The following is a 17,783-nucleotide window of genomic DNA, read 5'->3' on the forward strand; positions in this document are numbered from 1 at the left end:
CAGGCAGGAGTTCAGCTACAACCAGGACAGCAGGGCTCCATCACTGGCTCGGGAAGACAAACACCATCCCTCTGAATGTCTTCCCCTTTCTCCTTCCTCCCCCAGCTCAATATGCTGGGCAAATATGCTGGAGATTGAAATACACCAAGAGGCAAATGAAGGACAGTCAGCTGCTTTTCCTCCTCTGCTGGATGTACATCCCTCCCTCCTGGTTGCCTAAATGACTCACCAACAGTGTGAGAAACATGGATTATTTTAGAATACTATTATGCCATTTTACAAAACAGTGCACTCTTAATAAGTTCTTAGGTGATCACACAAAATCCTCTTTTCCTTTTAATTTGGGACATGTAAGCATTTGCATTTCCCACACATTATAATACCTTCCTCAGACAGTGAATGAAGATTTAAACACTTTGCATTCCCTGTAGAACTGTTTTCTGTTTTTCTGTTGCCACCTGCTGGGCAAACCAGCAGCATCTCATTTCAGGATTTCTGACCTTCTCTAGTCTAATAATTAAGTACCTGTATAACATTGCTACACTGATAAAATACTGGTTTTCAGGCATTATCCCTGAAACAGAGAACTGTGCTATGGATTTTTATTTGTAGAGTTTCTCCCCCAATACAACAAGGTCAGAACTATAGTTAGTTCTAATGTGAAGATACATTCATCTAACAATGATGAATACCAGGTATTTTATTCTTGGTAGTATTGGTCTTGGACATCCCAAAATGCAGATTTACGCCCTACCAACACCATCAGTGGATTAGATCTCATCAGATTCACACCGAAGACATTCTTGACTTAATTCAATCTCTGCTGAAACTATGAAACAATGTGAAGCAATTCTGGAAAACTGTGATATACTTTGTAGTGTATCAATAGAATAAACACAATTTTTTTTCATACCCTCAATCACAGCACAAACAAGCAACTCTACAAAGAGGTCAATCAGTAGTCATTTTATTATAAAAATTAGATACTGCAGTTTTAGTATTAATTGAAAAAAAAAAAAACCCCTGATAGCTTATTTCTGCCTTCTTGTTCTCTCATGATGATTTAAAAACAATATAAATTCTAAATCAGTAGTACCCCAATAAAGTCAACATTTCCAACCTACACTTAAAATAAAGTTGATTGTTAAAAATCCTGGTAAATGACACTTAACAGCATTCTAAAAACTGTGAATAGCCTGCTGAAACCACTGGTCCAAACCAACCCTCAAAACAGCATCTCTGCCATCCAACTAAAAACAATGCCAGAAGACTACAGCAAAAAGTGTTCATTACCTAACAGTTACTTTGGTAAGAATTTGGCCTGACTTCACAGTGAAGTTTGCCATTTCATTGACTGGCTTACAAAGGACTTAACCTGAGGCCTTGCAAAGCAGTGGGGGAAGAAGACTCATTCTGGTCATTTCTTGGAAGAGCTCAGCTCCAGACAGAGCTTTTGTGTTTCACTCTACCTGATTTCACATCAAGTGTTGGTTTCAGGAACCATTTAGCAATACCAAAGGCTGTTCCTCCCTGTGTGTGCAGAGTATGTAAGAAATTACTTTTTTATATGGAAAAGCTATGTGCTACTTAACCTGGTGCAGAGTCCTGGCAGAGACAAAATCTTTGGGGAGGGATATGGGATTGGTCTGGGTTTTAAAACCTCTGGAGACAACTAGGCAAGGTCGTTACTGCACTCATGAATAACCTGCCTGAGCTTGTCTGACAATAGTGCTGGAGGGTAGCTCTTTTTGGGATAATTTTAGATGAAACAGACAACTATTTTTAGTAGTGAAGATGAGACTGTTTGCAAAGTGCCCCAGTAGGGAGCAAAGCAACAGATCCCACACAGTCTGAGGGTACCAACACACCCATCTGTGTGAAGAAAACAGGAACAGCCACCAGCTTGGAGAATGGTTATTGCTAGAGACAAAGGGCACTACTGCTGCCAGACACCACACTGGGATCTCTCCTTGGAATTGACCTCTTGCCAATTGATGAGAAATGGGTGAATGGATGGAGGAGAAATTCATGTTCTACCCCAAACCTCCAGTTTCTGCCCCAGGCGGTTAGAAATGGAGTTGGTCTGGTGACAGACCTGCAGATGTACAATTTTCTTGCCACTGATCTGGGGTAGACCTTGTGATGTCAGAGAAGCATCTTTTTCTATAAAAAATAATCTTCTGTTCTGAATGACAGAGCATTGCTGAGCTACTCCTATCTAACCTAGGGCTTTGGGTACTGGGGACTTGGGGAGCAATTCTAGATATACAGAGAGACTTTTTGACATCTATGTGAACAAAGCAAGAGGTAGGGAAAGAGTAAAACAAAGCAACAACTTGAGTTGTTCAACTAGACAATAACATAGAATATAATTTTAAAAAATAACTCTATTGCCTTACCACCACCACCAAGTGCTTCTAGGAATGACTATGCATCAGGCAAGCACTAAGTGCTGTAATATGCATTTAAGAAGAGTAGGTACAGCACAACAGTCTTTGTGGCCCACCACCCCATCTTTCTGGCTTAAATATGACTAAAATCCAGGGTGCCTATCCAAAGAGGCATCAGTCACAAGAGAAACCATGGCTTTCAAAACGTAATAGGCTTTAGCATCTCCAGTGTTTTTCTTCCATGTGCTTGTCCTAAACCCCATGCTGCAGGAACTGGGCTTTTCAGATGTCTTCAGGCAAAACCCCTAATCACTGGTACTCTGCTGCCTTCTACAGTCACACCTCCAGGAACACTATTGCACTTGTTCAGAGAACTGCTCAGCATTTGCAAGGATGAGAACTTCTTCCACAGTTCAGAACTGGCTACACAACCCTCACTCAAGAGACACATCCAAAGCAAAGTGTTGGAAAAGCTTGAAAAAGAGGATTGAAAAGGAGGATTCTTATTCAGTTGCAGATAGGGAAGGAGTGGCTTTACCCTAGTGTTGGACAGGACCAAGCAAAATGTCAGGAAAACTTGCTGTGGCTTCAAAATTCATACACCACCATTCCCTGTCTGGAGAAATTCCAGGAGTTCACAGGTGGTCATCTCAGATTTCACCAGTCCCTGAAGAGCCTGGTAACATCCCCAAGACAAAGGCAACACCTTCAGTGGAGGAAGACACTTAGTCTCGAATTGGAGGCCTATGGATTGGAGAAAGCACGGCTGCCCAAGCCTGTCTGAAGAGCTGGACCAGTTTGTAAATGAATGGCAGTGATGTGGGAGAAGCTGCAAAGCAGAACAAAAAGGTAAAACCAGCTTAGTAAAACTAACTAGGTAAAATTAACATACACTAAACATATCAAGAAAGAACTACCCCCAACTAGAGTTAATAAAAATCCAGCTCTCTTCCTTCCTCCAGTGAGGAAAAGGCTGAGTTTAGGACAGCTCTGCCTGCCTCTCACAGTCTGTACCTTGTCTGCTGGAAAGAGTTTTCAGAAAACTGGCATTTGTGGAGCTTCATCTTTCTACATGGACTGCAACTGGAAACATTAGACAAACTAAGCTCCTAGTCACCCAGATTTTGTGTCTCCCTAAGACATTTACCACACTTAGTACAAGCAAATAATTTATTTTCCATAGGCACAATGAAATTTGAAAAATTGGAAATCTTAATCATGTACCTGGGTCTAATCTCACCACCACCAGGTACAGCAAAAAAGTAGCCAAGAGCATCTTCTTGTAAGGAAGTAAATAGAAGTGATTTGACATGGACCTCATTGCTCTACGCAGCAACGTCAACATGGTCAGGAGCTTTTGGGAAAGCACTCCTGGGAAACAAGAACAGAAAGGCTGTTAGGGCAAGGTAAAGTTTAAAAAGTAATCACACAGATATAGACAATAAAAAAACTAAGATACTGGAAGTCTGCATGAGAGCTGGGTTGGGTTTGGTTTTTTATACAACAGAGAAACAGTACAATTTTGTAATACACTTTATTATACTTCTTTTTTAGGCATCTACTTTACTGCAATATGATCTTATACCACAGTAGTGCCAGCTTCTGTCCTGGGAGAAAACATCAAATGATTTACAGATCTGGAGAAGGAGCAGTACTTTAAAATGCTAGACAGGCATTGTTATACTTGGACTCAACTGTAAATGGAAATTAAGTAAATTGTACACAGAGCCAACAAAACATACCCTTAAAGGATTGCCAGGTAGTCTTAGTTTTCCTTTTTTACCTTAAAAAAAAAACAACCAAAACCTCCACAGTGCTTTTGATCCAGAACATTTATTGTCATCTCCTCATGTTGGCAGAGACTAAATATGCCTTGCAATTCTCAGCAACGGTATCACTAACACTTTTCATTCCTGCTGTGATACACAACAGGACTTCCTCACAGCAATATTCTTAATAGCTGCTACCCTTCGCCAGCAAGGGACCAGCTTGAAATGAAACCATAAAAAGAAGAGCACAAGCAACAGAGGGAAAGCCCACCCAGAACAGTTTCTGTGGCCGGGTCTTGCTGCTCCTCAGCAGCCGAGTGTGTCTCTTCGCGCTGAGCCCAGTGGCGGCGGCTCTCGCGGATGGTGCCGAGGAACGCCAGCTGCCGCTCGCTGTCCAACGCAGCACAGCCCTGCACCAGCTCCTCCGCGCCCTCGAAACGCCCCAGAGGCAGCAGCACCTGCTCCAGGTACAGCTCCAGCAGCGCCCCGAACTCGGGCAGGCTCTGGTTGGCACAGGCTCTCAGCCAGCTGCTGCCGACCTCCAGCATCACCTGCGGCTCTCGCACTTTGCTGTACAACAGGATGCTGAAATGCAAGGGAGAAGCAGGAGAAAACCCAAAGTCTTTGTGAGAGCTACAACCCACACGCAGCTCTCATGAAGGTAGGAACCAGGGTCTACATCAACACACACAGAGAATTCTGAGGCAGACAACAGGTGCAGTTATCGATGTTACTCTCTCAGCATCACCTCTTTTGGACTTGATCGCCACGAAGCAATCTTGCAGGCATGCTCCAGCACACACAGGTCAAGAACAGGCCTGTCCCAGATTTCACTTACACCACACAAAGTGAAAACATCACGTAATAGCCAAGCCTGGCCTGCAGTTAAACCTAAACGCAAGCCCTGTGTGTACATCTGACAGCAACAGACAGAAACTCACCACAGCTCCAGAACTTTTGGAGGCAGATGTTCAGGTACATGGTAATACTGCAGCACCCAAGACAGAACTTCTCTCCACCGGTTCATCTCGGCCAGTGCCTGAATCCCCACAACACAAAGGGAGCATTTCACTTCTGCAAAACTGGTAAGGAACAGACACCTAAATAAGTGCTTCTTACAACAACATTTCCCCTTGTATCCCTTCCAGTGAGCTTCAGTGCATCCCAGGTACCCCACAGCTCTCTGCTTTCCCTCTACTTATCCTCTATAAAAAGGCCAATTAGACCTCCTAGGATACACACTGTATCTCTGAGAGAACGAAGGGAAGGCTGCTGGGCACACCCCACCTCCCTCAAACACAACGAAACGCGTTAATACCGACAGGGATAAAAGAAACCCCAAAGCAGCGCAGGCGTGGCCTGAAGTTGGAAGGCAGCCGGGCGCTGGTGCGACACCGAGCAGCTTCCCCGTGCCCGCCGCTCGCACCTCTCGGGGCCGGGGCCGGGTCCCAGGCTGTCGCAGCCCGCCTCACACCGCTCCACGGCGGCGGCGAAGTCTCGGTGCAGCACCAGCAGATCCGCCGCCTCCTCCAGCAGCGCCGCCGCCTGCGCCGGCCCCGGGGCCCAGGGGGGCGGCTCGCCCCTCATGGCCCCGGCGGGAGGGCTCTCCCCGGCCCCGCACGGCTCTGCCTCAGCCTCCGGCTCCAGCGCCGCCACCGCCCCCGCCGGGGCCCGGCTCGGCTCCGAGCCGCTCGGGCAGGCACCGGAAAGCCGGGCTGGAGCCGCCCGGCAGCGGAAGGGCCGCCCCGGAGCATCCCGCGGGCCGCCGGGATGTGTAGGCCCTGCTGCTGGGCCTGGAGCGTCCCTTACGAGGAGAGGCTGAGGGAGCTGGGTCTGTTCAGCCTTGGGAAGAGACGACTGAGAGGGAACCTCTGTAATGTGAATAAATACCTAAAGGGAGGGGCTAAGAAGATAAAGGCAGGTTCTGCTCTGTGGTACCGAGCAGTAGGACAAGAGGCAAGGGGCAGAAACTGACGCACAGTAAATTCCGCCTGGGCAGGGGGAAGAGCTTTAGTGTGCGGTGAGCTCGCACTGAAACGGCTTGGCCAGAGCAGGTGTGCAGTGTCCCTTTATGGAGATATTCCAGAATGGCCTGGATGCAATGACCCTGACGGAGCAGGGAGCTGATGACCCTCTGTGCTCGCTTCCAGCCTGACCCCGGCCGCGACCCTGCGGGGATCAGCGGTGCAAAGCGGGCTCTGTGGGACCGACATCGCTGCCCGTCCCTGCCAAAACGCGCTTCCTTCATCTCCTCCCTCCTGTGGCCGCCGAGGGAAAGGGGCCGAGCTCGCCTCGGCTGTTCTCCCCGCGGCCGCCGGGAGTCAGCCCAGCCCCGGGAGTGTCCCGGTTCTCCTCTCCCGGGAGCCGGGGATGGATCCCGCCCGGCCGGGGATGGATGCTCTCCGTTCCCCGCCGCCTCCTCCTCCGGGCACCTCTCCTCAGGCACCCCGTGCCCGCAGGTTTAAGCACATCACGCTGTTAATGGAGTTGGGGTGTAATGACAGCGTCTCCAGCAGTGCCCGGCAGGCAGAGATTGGCGTTCTCCTCCGGTTGTTGTTTAAAAACAGCAGGGTGTCTTGGTTACAAGGTAATTGCCTCAAACGCTCTTCAAAAAGGGATCTCTACAGGAGAGACGGGATTGATTTCTCTCGCAGCCTTTTTAAACAACAGACACATTTATCTGTCCCCCACTATGATTATGTAATTTAAAAAAAAATCAAACGGGCTGATACAAAACACGCCGCATAGTGAAACACATCTTTTAAAGAGGATTTTCTATGCCTTTTCAGTGTGGGGAATCTGATTAAAAAGTTGATCAGAGCTCTGTTTTTCTAGGTAGCTGTTTCCCGGAGGCAGGACCACGCACCTGCCCCTCTCGGCAGCAGGAGCAGCTTTTACACAGCGGCGCATCCAAGGGGTTGGACACCGCCCTTAGCTGTGGAAGAGATTCCCGAAGGATTCTGGCTGGCTAAGGTGAAACCACTGCACAGAAACATGTGAAAGGAAGGGCCCAGCAGCAAGCAAAGGCAGAGATAAAGGCGTTTCAGACTTCTCTTTGTGTTGCTCGGTGCTTGCAATTCGGAAAACAGCATTCCTTTTTGGGAACTACAAGTCCCAAAGTGCACTGTGGGAAGAACGTGCCTCGTACCAGCTAGTGCCCAGCACAAATTCCCAAATATGGATAAGGAATCAACTTTGAAAAAGACTCACACTGGCTTGGATGCTCCTCACTGAGACTCAGAAAAGGAGTGGGACAGCACAAAAACAAGGTGAGTTCGCGCTATGCAAAGATGCTGTTGGAGGATTTCTTTCATGGGGTGCAGCCAGTGATGTTCTGTCCCTTAGAAGGGCAGCCCAGCATTGCCCTGGTGATGTTTGCAGGAGGTGGTGTGGCCACGGAAGAAGCTTTTGGAGCGGGGCTGTTGTTTCAGGTGGGGAGTGAGTCAGATCCTGTCTCCCCGCGGATGCGCCTGATGAATAAAGACCTATGGAAAGACAGAGCTGCAACACTGATGCAGTTATGTTAGAGGCTGGGAAGGGTCAGGGAGAGGTAGAAGCTGCTCTGAACAGCAGCTCCGTATGAGTTGCAGTGTGTGGTTGTATAAGAAGACAAGGTGGACAAGCAGCCTTGTAATAACAATAATTATAGGTTAAATTAATTTCCCCGTAAGGCATGGTAGAATGTTTTTGTACTTCACCCCTCTTCCTAGAGGGGACAGTGTGGTGCCTTGAAGGCCAAACCTCTCGCAGCTCTCTGACCTGCAAATAACACTCAGTAACAGGATTGTTTAACTTCAGGACAGGAACAATTACCTATTTTACCGGCTATTAGTTAACAAGCAAAATGAAATCATTCTGAAACAGAGTAATCTTCGTGGAGATGAGAGACGCTTCTGCTGGGCACAGGTGGAATCTTGGTGGCTGACCTGGTCACGGGCAGCATCAGCTCCTGCCTCTGTTTCTCTGGCTGGCAGTCAGGCAGGCTCCTGGTGCAGCTCAGATGCTGTGTGGGGACATTCTGCTGCTGGGTGACGTCAAGTGCAGCTGGCCAGCTGCACCCATCATCCCAGCACCCTCCTCCTGCTATGTAGGGTCATGGAGCAGCACAGCCGGCGCAGCGCTGCAAATGCAGGAGCTGCAGCGCTCGGGAGGAGAGCCTGAGACCGTTTGGGCTGCTGAACCGAACTGTCAGATGGATACTTGTTGCCAAGTCAGAATGATGCTGTTTTTCCATCTTTCCATGAATGGTAGCAGCTTAAATTGTCTTAAAGCTGGAAGGGTCCGTCTTGTGCTTGAAGCAGCTACGCAGCAGGGCAATGTCTCGTGCTACACAGGAAAGCAGTGTTTTTGCCTGTGCTCCTGGATAACAGTTTCTAGAAACCAGAAAAGCTACAGTCAAACCACCTTGCTGTCAGTGACAGGTAGTATGAGGGGAGTACCATAGTGGGGTTTGTGTCCTGGGTGGGATGTCCATGCCCAGCTTGTTGCCTTTTATACAAAGTCAAGGAGGGCTTTTTCCCCCGTCTTTTTTTTGTATAGGAGAAGGAAAAATGAGTTTCAGCAAGGCCTTGTTTGTGTGTGCATCATCTGTGGATTTGCTGGTTCCCCTCCTCCCTCTCCTGCCAGGCAGTTTGAGGAGAGTTTAGGGTTACAGGCACCTGTGATGAGGCCTCCTGAGGTAAATCGCCTCAGCTATTAATCCAGATCTGACCAGCACACGGTCACAGGGCCAGAGGGCTGGCAATCAGTCTTTTTCTGTTGTCTCTTCTGTGTCAGTAGGCTGTTAATAGGAGATTAGCAGCATTAGGGAGACTTTGAGCTAGAAATGGTGAGGCCCTATGATTTGATTTGAAGAGAAAGAAACCCTCCTACACTCGTATAAAAACAAACAGAAGAGCTGGAAATTATAAACGGCATTACAAACACAACTGAGGAAAGCACGGCCTCTAGGAAAGATGTGGAGCTCTGTAGTACCTCATAGCTTATCAGCAGTACTTTAACAAAGCAATGATGTCCATGGAGACCTCAGGTCCCAGGATGCAGGGATAAGAACCACTCTGTTCTTATCACTGTGGATGCTAACTATGAGCAAAAGCAGGGAGCACAGTGCCTGTGGAATATCAGGCTGCATAATTTTCTCAGTCTCGCCTGAGAAAGTGGCCTGGGAAATCATAAGGAGGAATTAAAACAATCCTCAGAGATAACACAGCCTTGCAGGTGCTGTTTGTCAGTTTCTTGTTTTCTTGCAAGAGAAGGTCGAGGGGTGGTGAACCCCACTGACCAATGATGGTGATGTGTTAGTTTACTAACACATACTTAAAAATACTTACTTAAAATATTTTCTTACTAAAAAATAAGAGTTTTGCCTTTCTGTACTTTTACATATCGGTCTATAAAAGAAGATCTGAGGTAATAAACCTTGGAGGAATTCTCCTGTTCAACTCCCAAGAGAGTCTGTGTCGTTCTTCTCACCGTTCCCAATAGAGCGACATTATCACTACGTGCTTTTGTTTGACTCTGGCGAGACCATGACATGCTGGAATCTGTAATTCACTTGTAATTTTCATCAGCAGTAAATCCCTATTAAATATGAAGCTGGCTGGCTGCAGATCCCTTCAATTAGCCCAGATTCAGGGCTTCCCTGGCTGCTGGCAGGCGGTCTGCAGAGCCTGGGGCTGGGTGAAGGTGAGCTTTGAACAGATGGCCCATGGTGATGCTCTCTTATCTCACCCAGCACTGTGGCCCAGCATCACAGCTATTTTTTTGTTAACAAAATAGAGCTGGTTAGAGGAGACTCACCTGACTTTTGAGCCCACCTGCTGCTGTTCCTAGTCAGTGTATTTAAGTGTCTGATGTTGGCTATATCCAGAGCTATGTAAACAACAGGCAAAGACGGTGCAAAGCAGAAAAGACAACTGCAGGGGCAGTCACAGGCACGGTCCAACTGAGGAATATCACATAAAACAAAAGAGAAAATCTCTGTTTCAACCTTCATCACAGATGTAGAAACACTGAGTGAGGTGTAAACACTGGGAACTGGGAAACTGGAAACACAGGGTAGTGTTCGCAACTTGTCAAAACTTGAGTTTTACTCGGATAATAACAAAACCTTTCCGAAACAAAGAGCAATTTTAAGTTGATTAAGTCCCTTTCTTTGCTTCATAATCAAATAAAATACTCACCTTGGCAAGGCAGCTGTCAAAGAATAGCAGCAGTTACTTTGATTTAATTGTTACTGTTATAATAGTCATAATTAGTGCTGGGTGGGGCATTTCATAGCTGTAAGGTGACCAATTTGGTTCAAGGCCTAGGGCATCTTCTTTTCTTCAGCTAGTTATTATCTTTGAGAAAATACTGAAGCCTGTCATCACTATGGGTCAATTACACCCTGTTTGCCTAGCCCAGCGTCTCTTTGCTGATCGCTTTAGAGTCACAACCCCTCTAACAGTTAATGCCTCTTCTCAAGGCCCAACTTGCCAAAATCAACTCTCATCCGTGAGTCTCCACCTTTCCTTTTTTTTCAAAAGCCAGCCTTGTGCTCTCACGACTGGAAGAAAGGCTTGACAGTGTGAATCCTGGAACTATTTGTACCACAAGGCAAACAAGGTGATTTGAGAAAATGGTTCTTCTCGTTTTTAGCTTTCTGACATCTCGGTGTTTCTTTTCACAGCGTCACCTGTCCCTCATTCTGAATGCACATTTACTGTGATCTGTGTTAATTATCTCTACAAGCAGGCAATGCACCTTCTGCATCTTGAATTGGAAATTTCAGAGTGTGCTACAGAAGTTAACAAACTCTTTTCCATCTCAGTCTGCTGGTCCTGGCTCTTGTGTGGCCTTGTGTTGCTCACAGAAGTTGTGATGCGAGGTTGCTTTAGGAAAGCCAGCAATGCTGCAGAATTGTGTGGTAGCAGTGCCTGAGCCTTGGAAAAATCCCCTGGGAAGGGGCTGTTTGTGGTGGGCAGAACTCCCCTGCTTGCTGTTTGTGCTCCTGAACTTGATACAGTAATTTACGGGTAATTGCTGTTTTATGAACCTCCATGTGAGCTTTTTTTTTATTTATTTATTTTTTTAAATATAGTAAATTAATAGTAATTAGTAAAATTAGTATTTTAATAAACTTGCAGCACCTTTTCTGGGAGGATTTCTCCTCTCCTCTGGAAGATCTGTGTGCTATTTCAGGGTCTTACAGGTTTGAGAGGTGTGCTTACACCGTGTGTAGGATTAATGTCTCAAGCAGTGTATTGGCCCTCGTTTCTCTCTTTCCCTCTCTCGTACTCGCTGCTTCTTCTCATCTTTCTTGGCAGCACCAGGTGCAGACAAAGGTAGGATTAAATGTCTAATTAGTTTATGTAGCCTTACACATACATGGTTACTTCTTGGCACTGGGGGAAGGGCAGCCGGTGAGGAATCCAGCCCTTGTCTCACAGTGAGGTTTTCAGCTTTGGGAGCAGCCTGAGCCCAGGCAGACCCAAAAGGCAGGCCAAATTTTTCTAGACACATTTTTCTTCCAGATGCCTGTTCAAGGAAGAAGTTGAAAACTCAGTCTGTATTACCAAATCTGAAATAATTTCTCATTTAATGTTAGATCCAAAAAGTTTATTTCCAAAATATGACTCAGTGTAGACAGCCTGAAAGAACTTGCTTGAAACATAAAGCCACTAAACTATAATTAATATGTTTTGGAACTACACTGTAGATGGGACAAGTTGTATTTATAATATTTTTAGCTTATCAAAGTGAACTTTAGCTCTCCTGTCTCCCACTGCCACCAGCCTTCAGCAGACATAGCCAGGGGAACAGAGAAGAAAATTGTCATTGTCTTTCCTACCTGACAGAAGGCTTATTTGGTTTGAAATTCCAGTTGTGCTTATGGAATGCTCCAATATATGAAAAGAAATGGATGAGGGCAAAGCAAAGGATCAAGAGTACCCTGCAGCTGTGCACACCAGCAAAATAAAATCACTCCAGAGCAAAGCAATAGAAATGGGATTCATGTATGAGTTCTGACCAGACCTTCAAGGATAGTAAATGAGGTGGATTCTGCCAGGGATTGGGAACTTCATTTTTGCTCTCAGGGATGGACAGCAGTGCCCTTACATTTCTCATGGAGTGTCTGTGATGAGAGAGAGCTGCATGCTGGTGTGTCAGCCTGGCACTCAGAGTACAACCAAGTCATGAGGGTGGAGGTCACTGTAAAAACAGCAAGGTTAAGTGAAATAGGGCCATGAGGAGGTCATGGTGAATTTGAAAGGGAGAGTGGATGGACAGATGTGACTGATGATAGCTCTGGTGACTGAAAACAAAACCTTAAATAACTGAAATTTGTATTCAAGAACACTTGTCCTGTCAGGACTCTACATCTGTCTTTCTGTGTCAAATCAAGCTGCAGTTCACAGCAGTTCACATTTCCAATGCACTCTGAGCTGCTGGAACAATATATCTATTCTGAGCTCCCCTTGCAAGGCTGTCTCATTCCAAAAGGTGTGCTCACAAGGAGACATTCAATACTAGAAACATCGTCAGATAATTTTAGGAGGTGGAATCACTGCATGCTGAATCCCCAAAGGAGCTGACTCTCTAAACAGTCTTAGCAGGGAAGCTTGCTCTGTAAATCATTACCAAAAGTCGGGCTGAAAGCGTTAAAACACTTGGTACAATAAGCACGTAGGTTCTGCCTCGATCTTCCAAGCCACCGTGGTTTATTTTCCTAAGCTTGCCGTGATCAAAGCAGGTTCTTTGGTGTTGCTATTCATGTGGCAAGATTCAGACTGGTCAGAAATAGGGACTAAACCTCCAGAGCTGCCCGAATCATAGGGTTAAAAGAGGACTGTGAAGTACTTAATAGGCTGCCTACACAGTGCTCAGCAAGTCAGAGGTTAACAAAGGACCTTATTATTTGAAAAGATAATTGAGGCTGAAAACAAGTCAGCCATCTCACAACTAAGCCGTGGAGATCATCAGTTTGTGTGAACAATAGCTGATGATGTTCGGGATTCAGTGAGTTAAGTGGTTAATCCTATACAGAAAGCTGAATCCATAATGCACTTTAAATAGGGGAAATCCACCCAATTTGACCCCTGGAGAATTGCTTCCTGCTGTTATGCTGATGGATATGTCTATAAATATCATGGAAGCCATCAGCAGATAAAATCTCAGCGAGCTGAAAAGCCTCTCCCTATTAAATGATACATTGATCTCCATGAAACAGCAGGAGCCTGGGGTAAGGAGCCACTGAAACCAATCCTCCTGCTCTCCCCAGATCACTGTAGCCAAACAGAATTAAGTGCCATACACTGTTTCCATCTTGATTCAGTGGGGAAAAAAATCAAACCCTTCACACACCCTCTCTTCCTTCTGTCTTCCCCACAAGGCTGCTCCTTACACTCTGTATGGGTCACTCAGGCAGCAGTTCATCAGCCTTTTGCTGCAGTTTGTTCCAAATTTGTACTTCCTTTATATCCCTCAGAGAAATCCTTCACTCAGGACACTTTGGGCACAAAGCTGCCAAAATGTGTAGGATGCTCCAGCAGGTTTGTGTGTCTTCTCCAGCACAGGCACCAAGGGGTGCCAGACAAACTTCAGCAGCCACTTCTGCTCATCCTCACCTTCTTCTGTCACTTTTGGATTTTAGCAAAAGAGTGTTCACTCTCCTGGTTTGGGGCTTGTTTGGGTTTTTTGTTTGTTTCTTTTTGTGAGGTTAGTTTGTTTATAGGGGTTTTGGTTTTTTGTTTGGTTTGTTGTTGTTTTGGGGTTTTTTGTGTGTTTGGATTTATTTTTTTTTTTGTTATTTATAGCTCAAAATCTTAAGGTTTCAAAGCCTATTGTGTTATAAAGTAAGGCCTGGCTTGTGATTTTCTACTCCCTGTTGGTGCTGCATACCATGGAACATGCACATACACACAGCAGCATATAGATTTTACCCCCTTCATTTGAACTCTCCATACTGCCTGTATAATGTCTCCATATCTGTATGTGTATGCAGGTCTCAGAGCAAGCCTGCTGATTTTCTGGTGTTTAAACCAGCTCTGTTCTAGCTTGTTTTCTGTATCTTCCTTTTCTGCACTCTCCATTTGTTACCCTCCATTTTTTCTTCCTCCATTTTGTTCTTTCTTTTCTCCTCCAGCAATGACTTACTGCAGATTTCATCATTTCTCAGCACTGGGGACTATGACTGGCAGTTGTGCTGGGCAAACCCTTGGACATCCTGGTGGGATTTACATGGAAAACTTGTGCTGTTAGCAATCTCCATTCCAGAGTTATTGAGGACCAAGGCAATAAAGATTGGAAGTAAGCAGAGTTTCACAGTCCCCACAAACCCATAACTGCATACAGTGTGAGGATACAGAAGGAAAGGGGATTATGAGGTTCTTTCCCTTCTCTCCATGGACCTTTCTGCTTAGAAAATTCAAGGATTGTCTAGGCAAGGAAGGGAAGAACATTACAGGGACTTCATTTCTGGACTTATCCTTTGCTGCTTCGGTGTCTTTGAGCATGAGAGTCCTTTCCTTTGGAGATTCTAGAAGGAGTTAAAATAAACTGGGACATAAGGGAAGGATCATGAGATTCACCAGCTCAGCCTGTCCCACTGGCACTCATGGCTGAGTTCAGTGACTCAAAGAAATGGGCTCTCATTACCTCTGAAGAGCCAATGCACTCCCAGAAAACGATTCTGCTCCGTTTTCGGCAGTATCAACAAAATCGTTTACCGAGTTCCAAAGGGTGATATTTTTGGCATTCCTGTGGCCTGTTTTGGCTTGTTGAATGTTACTTATGAGTAAGAAGGAAAGAACTCGACTTGATGCTCAGTTCTAAAGCAGAATTTGTATGGCTGACAGTTAAAGGAAAACAAAACGAATGGAGTATTTTGTGTGCTTATCTCCCAGGATCTGCAGAGACAATAACTACAGAGACAGCTGCTTTCAGTGCAGGGATATGTCCTGGTTTTTAAAAGTCATGTCTCTGGTCTCTCAAGACAGCTGCAACTCAAGACACCCAAATTCACTACTCGAACACCTAATTGTAAATGGGCTGCCCAGAGTCATAGGAGATCATGGGGAGGTGGGTGGGATTTCTGTTACAGACAGAAAATTCTCCCTCTGCCCTGGAAGCCACATTGACCGTGACTCTGGAATCTGTGCTCAGCCCCTGTGGCACCAGGAGAACCCTGCTGAGGCTTCCTAAAGGAAGGATGGAACTGCAGATATTTCCAGGTCTGGAAAACCGGTGTCCTGTAGGGAGGGGCTGTATCCACCCTTGTTTTCTGCTGTTGTGCTGAGTGAAGGGAGCCTCCATCCTCTGGGCAGGGGAGAGGTGCTTGTGAGGCTGAGCCTGTGAGGTAAAAATGCTGTTAAAGTGGACAACAGGGTGCAAGGTCTTCACTGGGGACTCAGGTCCCATAAAAGTACATGTCACAATGCCAGAAAATCTACATATTCTTGAAATTCATGCATATTCTTACATATTTTTCAAACAGCTCCAGGAAGATGGTGGTGCTGACTCCATAGCTTGGGCTGGAAATAACAGCCAGGGTAGGTAGCACTGACCACTGCCTAGGAAAGTGAATATGGAAAGGAATGGGAAGAGCCCAGAAAGCAACAACATATAAATAGTAGCCTAATTAACAAGTCCTACCAAGGGTTTATATGGTGCTTTACTTATTTGAAACACTGTGCAAAACATTAGCTGATAGATGTTAATTAATCATTCAGGTAATTAAATGGAAGTGAAATGTAAATGGTTAGAGGAAGTTGGAGTATGAAGACTTCCTGAAATCATTAAATGATTTTGCTCTCTTTGATGGAGGAAGAATTTCTTCCTTTAGGGTTTAAATGTTCTCACAGTGTGGGTGTTATTACAGTTTTAATAACCACCTGTTTAATTCCCTGGGATGGGAGATTACATGCAGTACAGCCAAGAGTTTCTTGTTTGTTTGAGTAACTTTGGCAGTCTGATGGGCCTAAAAAAAGAGAAGTATCCCCAGCTCTGTGTTTCAGGGCACAGAAGACCTGTGAATGAAGACCAGACCAGCTTCAGGAATGAGTCTTGATCCTTTGACTTCTCATGAGCAGGATGGGCTGGGAGATGGACTGCCAATACACAGTGACCTATTGTTTTAACTTAAGCAGTGAAAAATGAAGATGTGCTATCATTTGATGTGGAGGAATCGCTGAAACGAGAGTGGCAAAAACCACTGAAAATGTTGTGAGTGATAGCTAATTTTTTTATGGATTAATTCTTTCCCCTACAGTAACAAGATAGGATTCTTTGGCAGAGAATCAGTCAGCTTGATTCCTGGCTGTGGCATATTTAGGTTTGTGTTATCACCCACTGCCCACACTTGTGTAGCATAAACTCCTGAGGGAACTTGTGAAGAGATGGGTTTTCAGTCTGGCCTGAATCACTGCTTTGCTGATGAACCCCTTAAGCTGCTGGAAAAGACCTGTTTTATGCCAGTATAACCACAAACCAGGCATGTAGGTCTGATTTCCTAAATTAAAAGACTGATTTACTGCACTGTGTAAGTTGGGTTTCCAATTTACCTGCAACCTGAGAACTCAGTCTCTTAGGGCAGGTACAATACAAGCAGTTGGTGATGTAGATAAAGCCAAGGAAAAGAAGAAAGACATGGTTCTGTGACTGCTAATTGCTCTGATACTTTTGCTACCCCACTTCCAGTCTGTGTTTCCTTCTGACCTGGGACACTGTCACTGTCAGCAGTGAAAGCTATCACAGTTCTCCTTTTTCCTCTCCCTTTTCCTCTCTCTGGCTCCCCTGGGGACAGAAGATCCTGGCAGCTGGATCTACCCCAGGCTTTTGCCTTTTGTTTTCCTCTACTTTTCTCTTGGCACAAGGCAGAAGTTTGCAGTGTTGTGCTTCCACAATCACATGCTAAAATATTTGCACAGCTGTCTGATGACAGAAAAAATGGGGAAAGAGAAAATCCACTCTTCCGTTATTTGAAAAGTTACAGCAAAACAAAATGAAACAAACCCACAAACAAACAAACAAACAAAATTTAACACGAATTAATCACATAAAATCTTCCGTTTTTCCTGCTCTTGTATAACAGAATCCTCAATCACTTTGCCTGGCTCCCCTCCATGTGCTTCACCTTCTTTTTCTTGTACACATAAACCCACACTTTTGTGCTTCTGTTCCACTCTGGGTTCAAACGCCCGTGGGACTCCACTGCCCACCCGTGTGCACTCACTTCAGCCTGTTCCTGGTGTACAGAAATAGGACCAACTCCTACAGGCTATAATCAGGCATTCTTCAGGCAAATCTCTCACTGAAGTCAGTGCAAGTTTTGGCACAAGAACCACAAAGCTAATTTTGTTCCTCCCCCAAGTATATATATATATATTTGTGTATACATATATATATTTATATATGGGACAGTGATGAGAGATAAGAAAATACTGCCTAGAAAGAAAGCCCATTAATAAATGAGAAATAGATGTGGGGAAAAACAGTTGATTGAATTATTTATAATTTATTTATAATTTATAATGCAGTTATAAAATTGCTGACTTGCTGAGCTTTCCAGAAACACATCAATAACATGCATGACCAGAGCAGCACTTAATAGGGGTATAAACAAGCAGGAAAATGGATCTCCATG

The 17,783-nt window shown here is 45.4% G+C and overlaps 2 protein-coding genes across 3 annotated transcripts in view; one reads left to right on the forward strand and one right to left on the reverse strand.

Annotated features, from left to right (window-relative positions):
• Positions 1–951: 951 nt before the first annotated feature.
• On the reverse strand, positions 952–5,748 carry PEX26 (peroxisomal biogenesis factor 26). The gene is made up of 5 exons (XM_086886051.1): positions 5,586–5,748; positions 5,101–5,241; positions 4,431–4,744; positions 3,615–3,761; positions 952–3,219 (listed from the first exon to the last, which is right to left on the reverse strand). The coding sequence occupies exons 1-5, from the start codon at positions 5,744–5,746 to the stop codon at positions 3,116–3,118; spliced, it is 867 nt and encodes a 288-aa protein (XP_086742177.1). The 5' UTR covers positions 5,747–5,748; the 3' UTR covers positions 952–3,115.
• Positions 5,749–5,851: 103 nt separating this feature from the next.
• Positions 5,852–17,783, forward strand: part of MICAL3 (microtubule associated monooxygenase, calponin and LIM domain containing 3) — a 172,032-nt gene continuing 160,100 nt past the window's right edge. For both annotated transcript variants that reach the window (XM_086885962.1, XM_086885970.1), the window contains exons 1-2: positions 5,852–6,746; positions 6,995–7,428. The gene's annotated coding sequence lies outside the window, so the exon portion shown is untranslated. The remainder of the gene's footprint in view (positions 6,747–6,994; positions 7,429–17,783) is intronic.

This window comes from Cyanistes caeruleus, chromosome 4 (assembly GCF_971803275.1).
Source record: "Cyanistes caeruleus chromosome 4, bCyaCae1.hap1.1, whole genome shotgun sequence".
Taxonomy (NCBI): Eukaryota; Metazoa; Chordata; class Aves; order Passeriformes; family Paridae; genus Cyanistes; species Cyanistes caeruleus.

What these genes read in the sequence shown, in the direction of transcription:
- PEX26 (XM_086886051.1), bottom strand. Translation starts at nt 5,746, where the DNA reads ATGAGGGGCGAGCCGCCCCCCTGGGCCCCGGGGCCGGCGCAGGCGGCG. An exon ending in CCAAAAGTTCTGGAGCTGTG is followed by an intron (nt 4,745 to 5,100) that starts GTGAGTTTCTGT and finishes CTTGCATTTCAG; the next exon opens with CATCCTGTTGTACAGCAAAG. An exon ending in GGCCACAGAAACTGTTCTGG is followed by an intron (nt 3,762 to 4,430) that starts GTGGGCTTTCCC and finishes CTTGTTTCCCAG; the next exon opens with GAGTGCTTTCCCAAAAGCTC.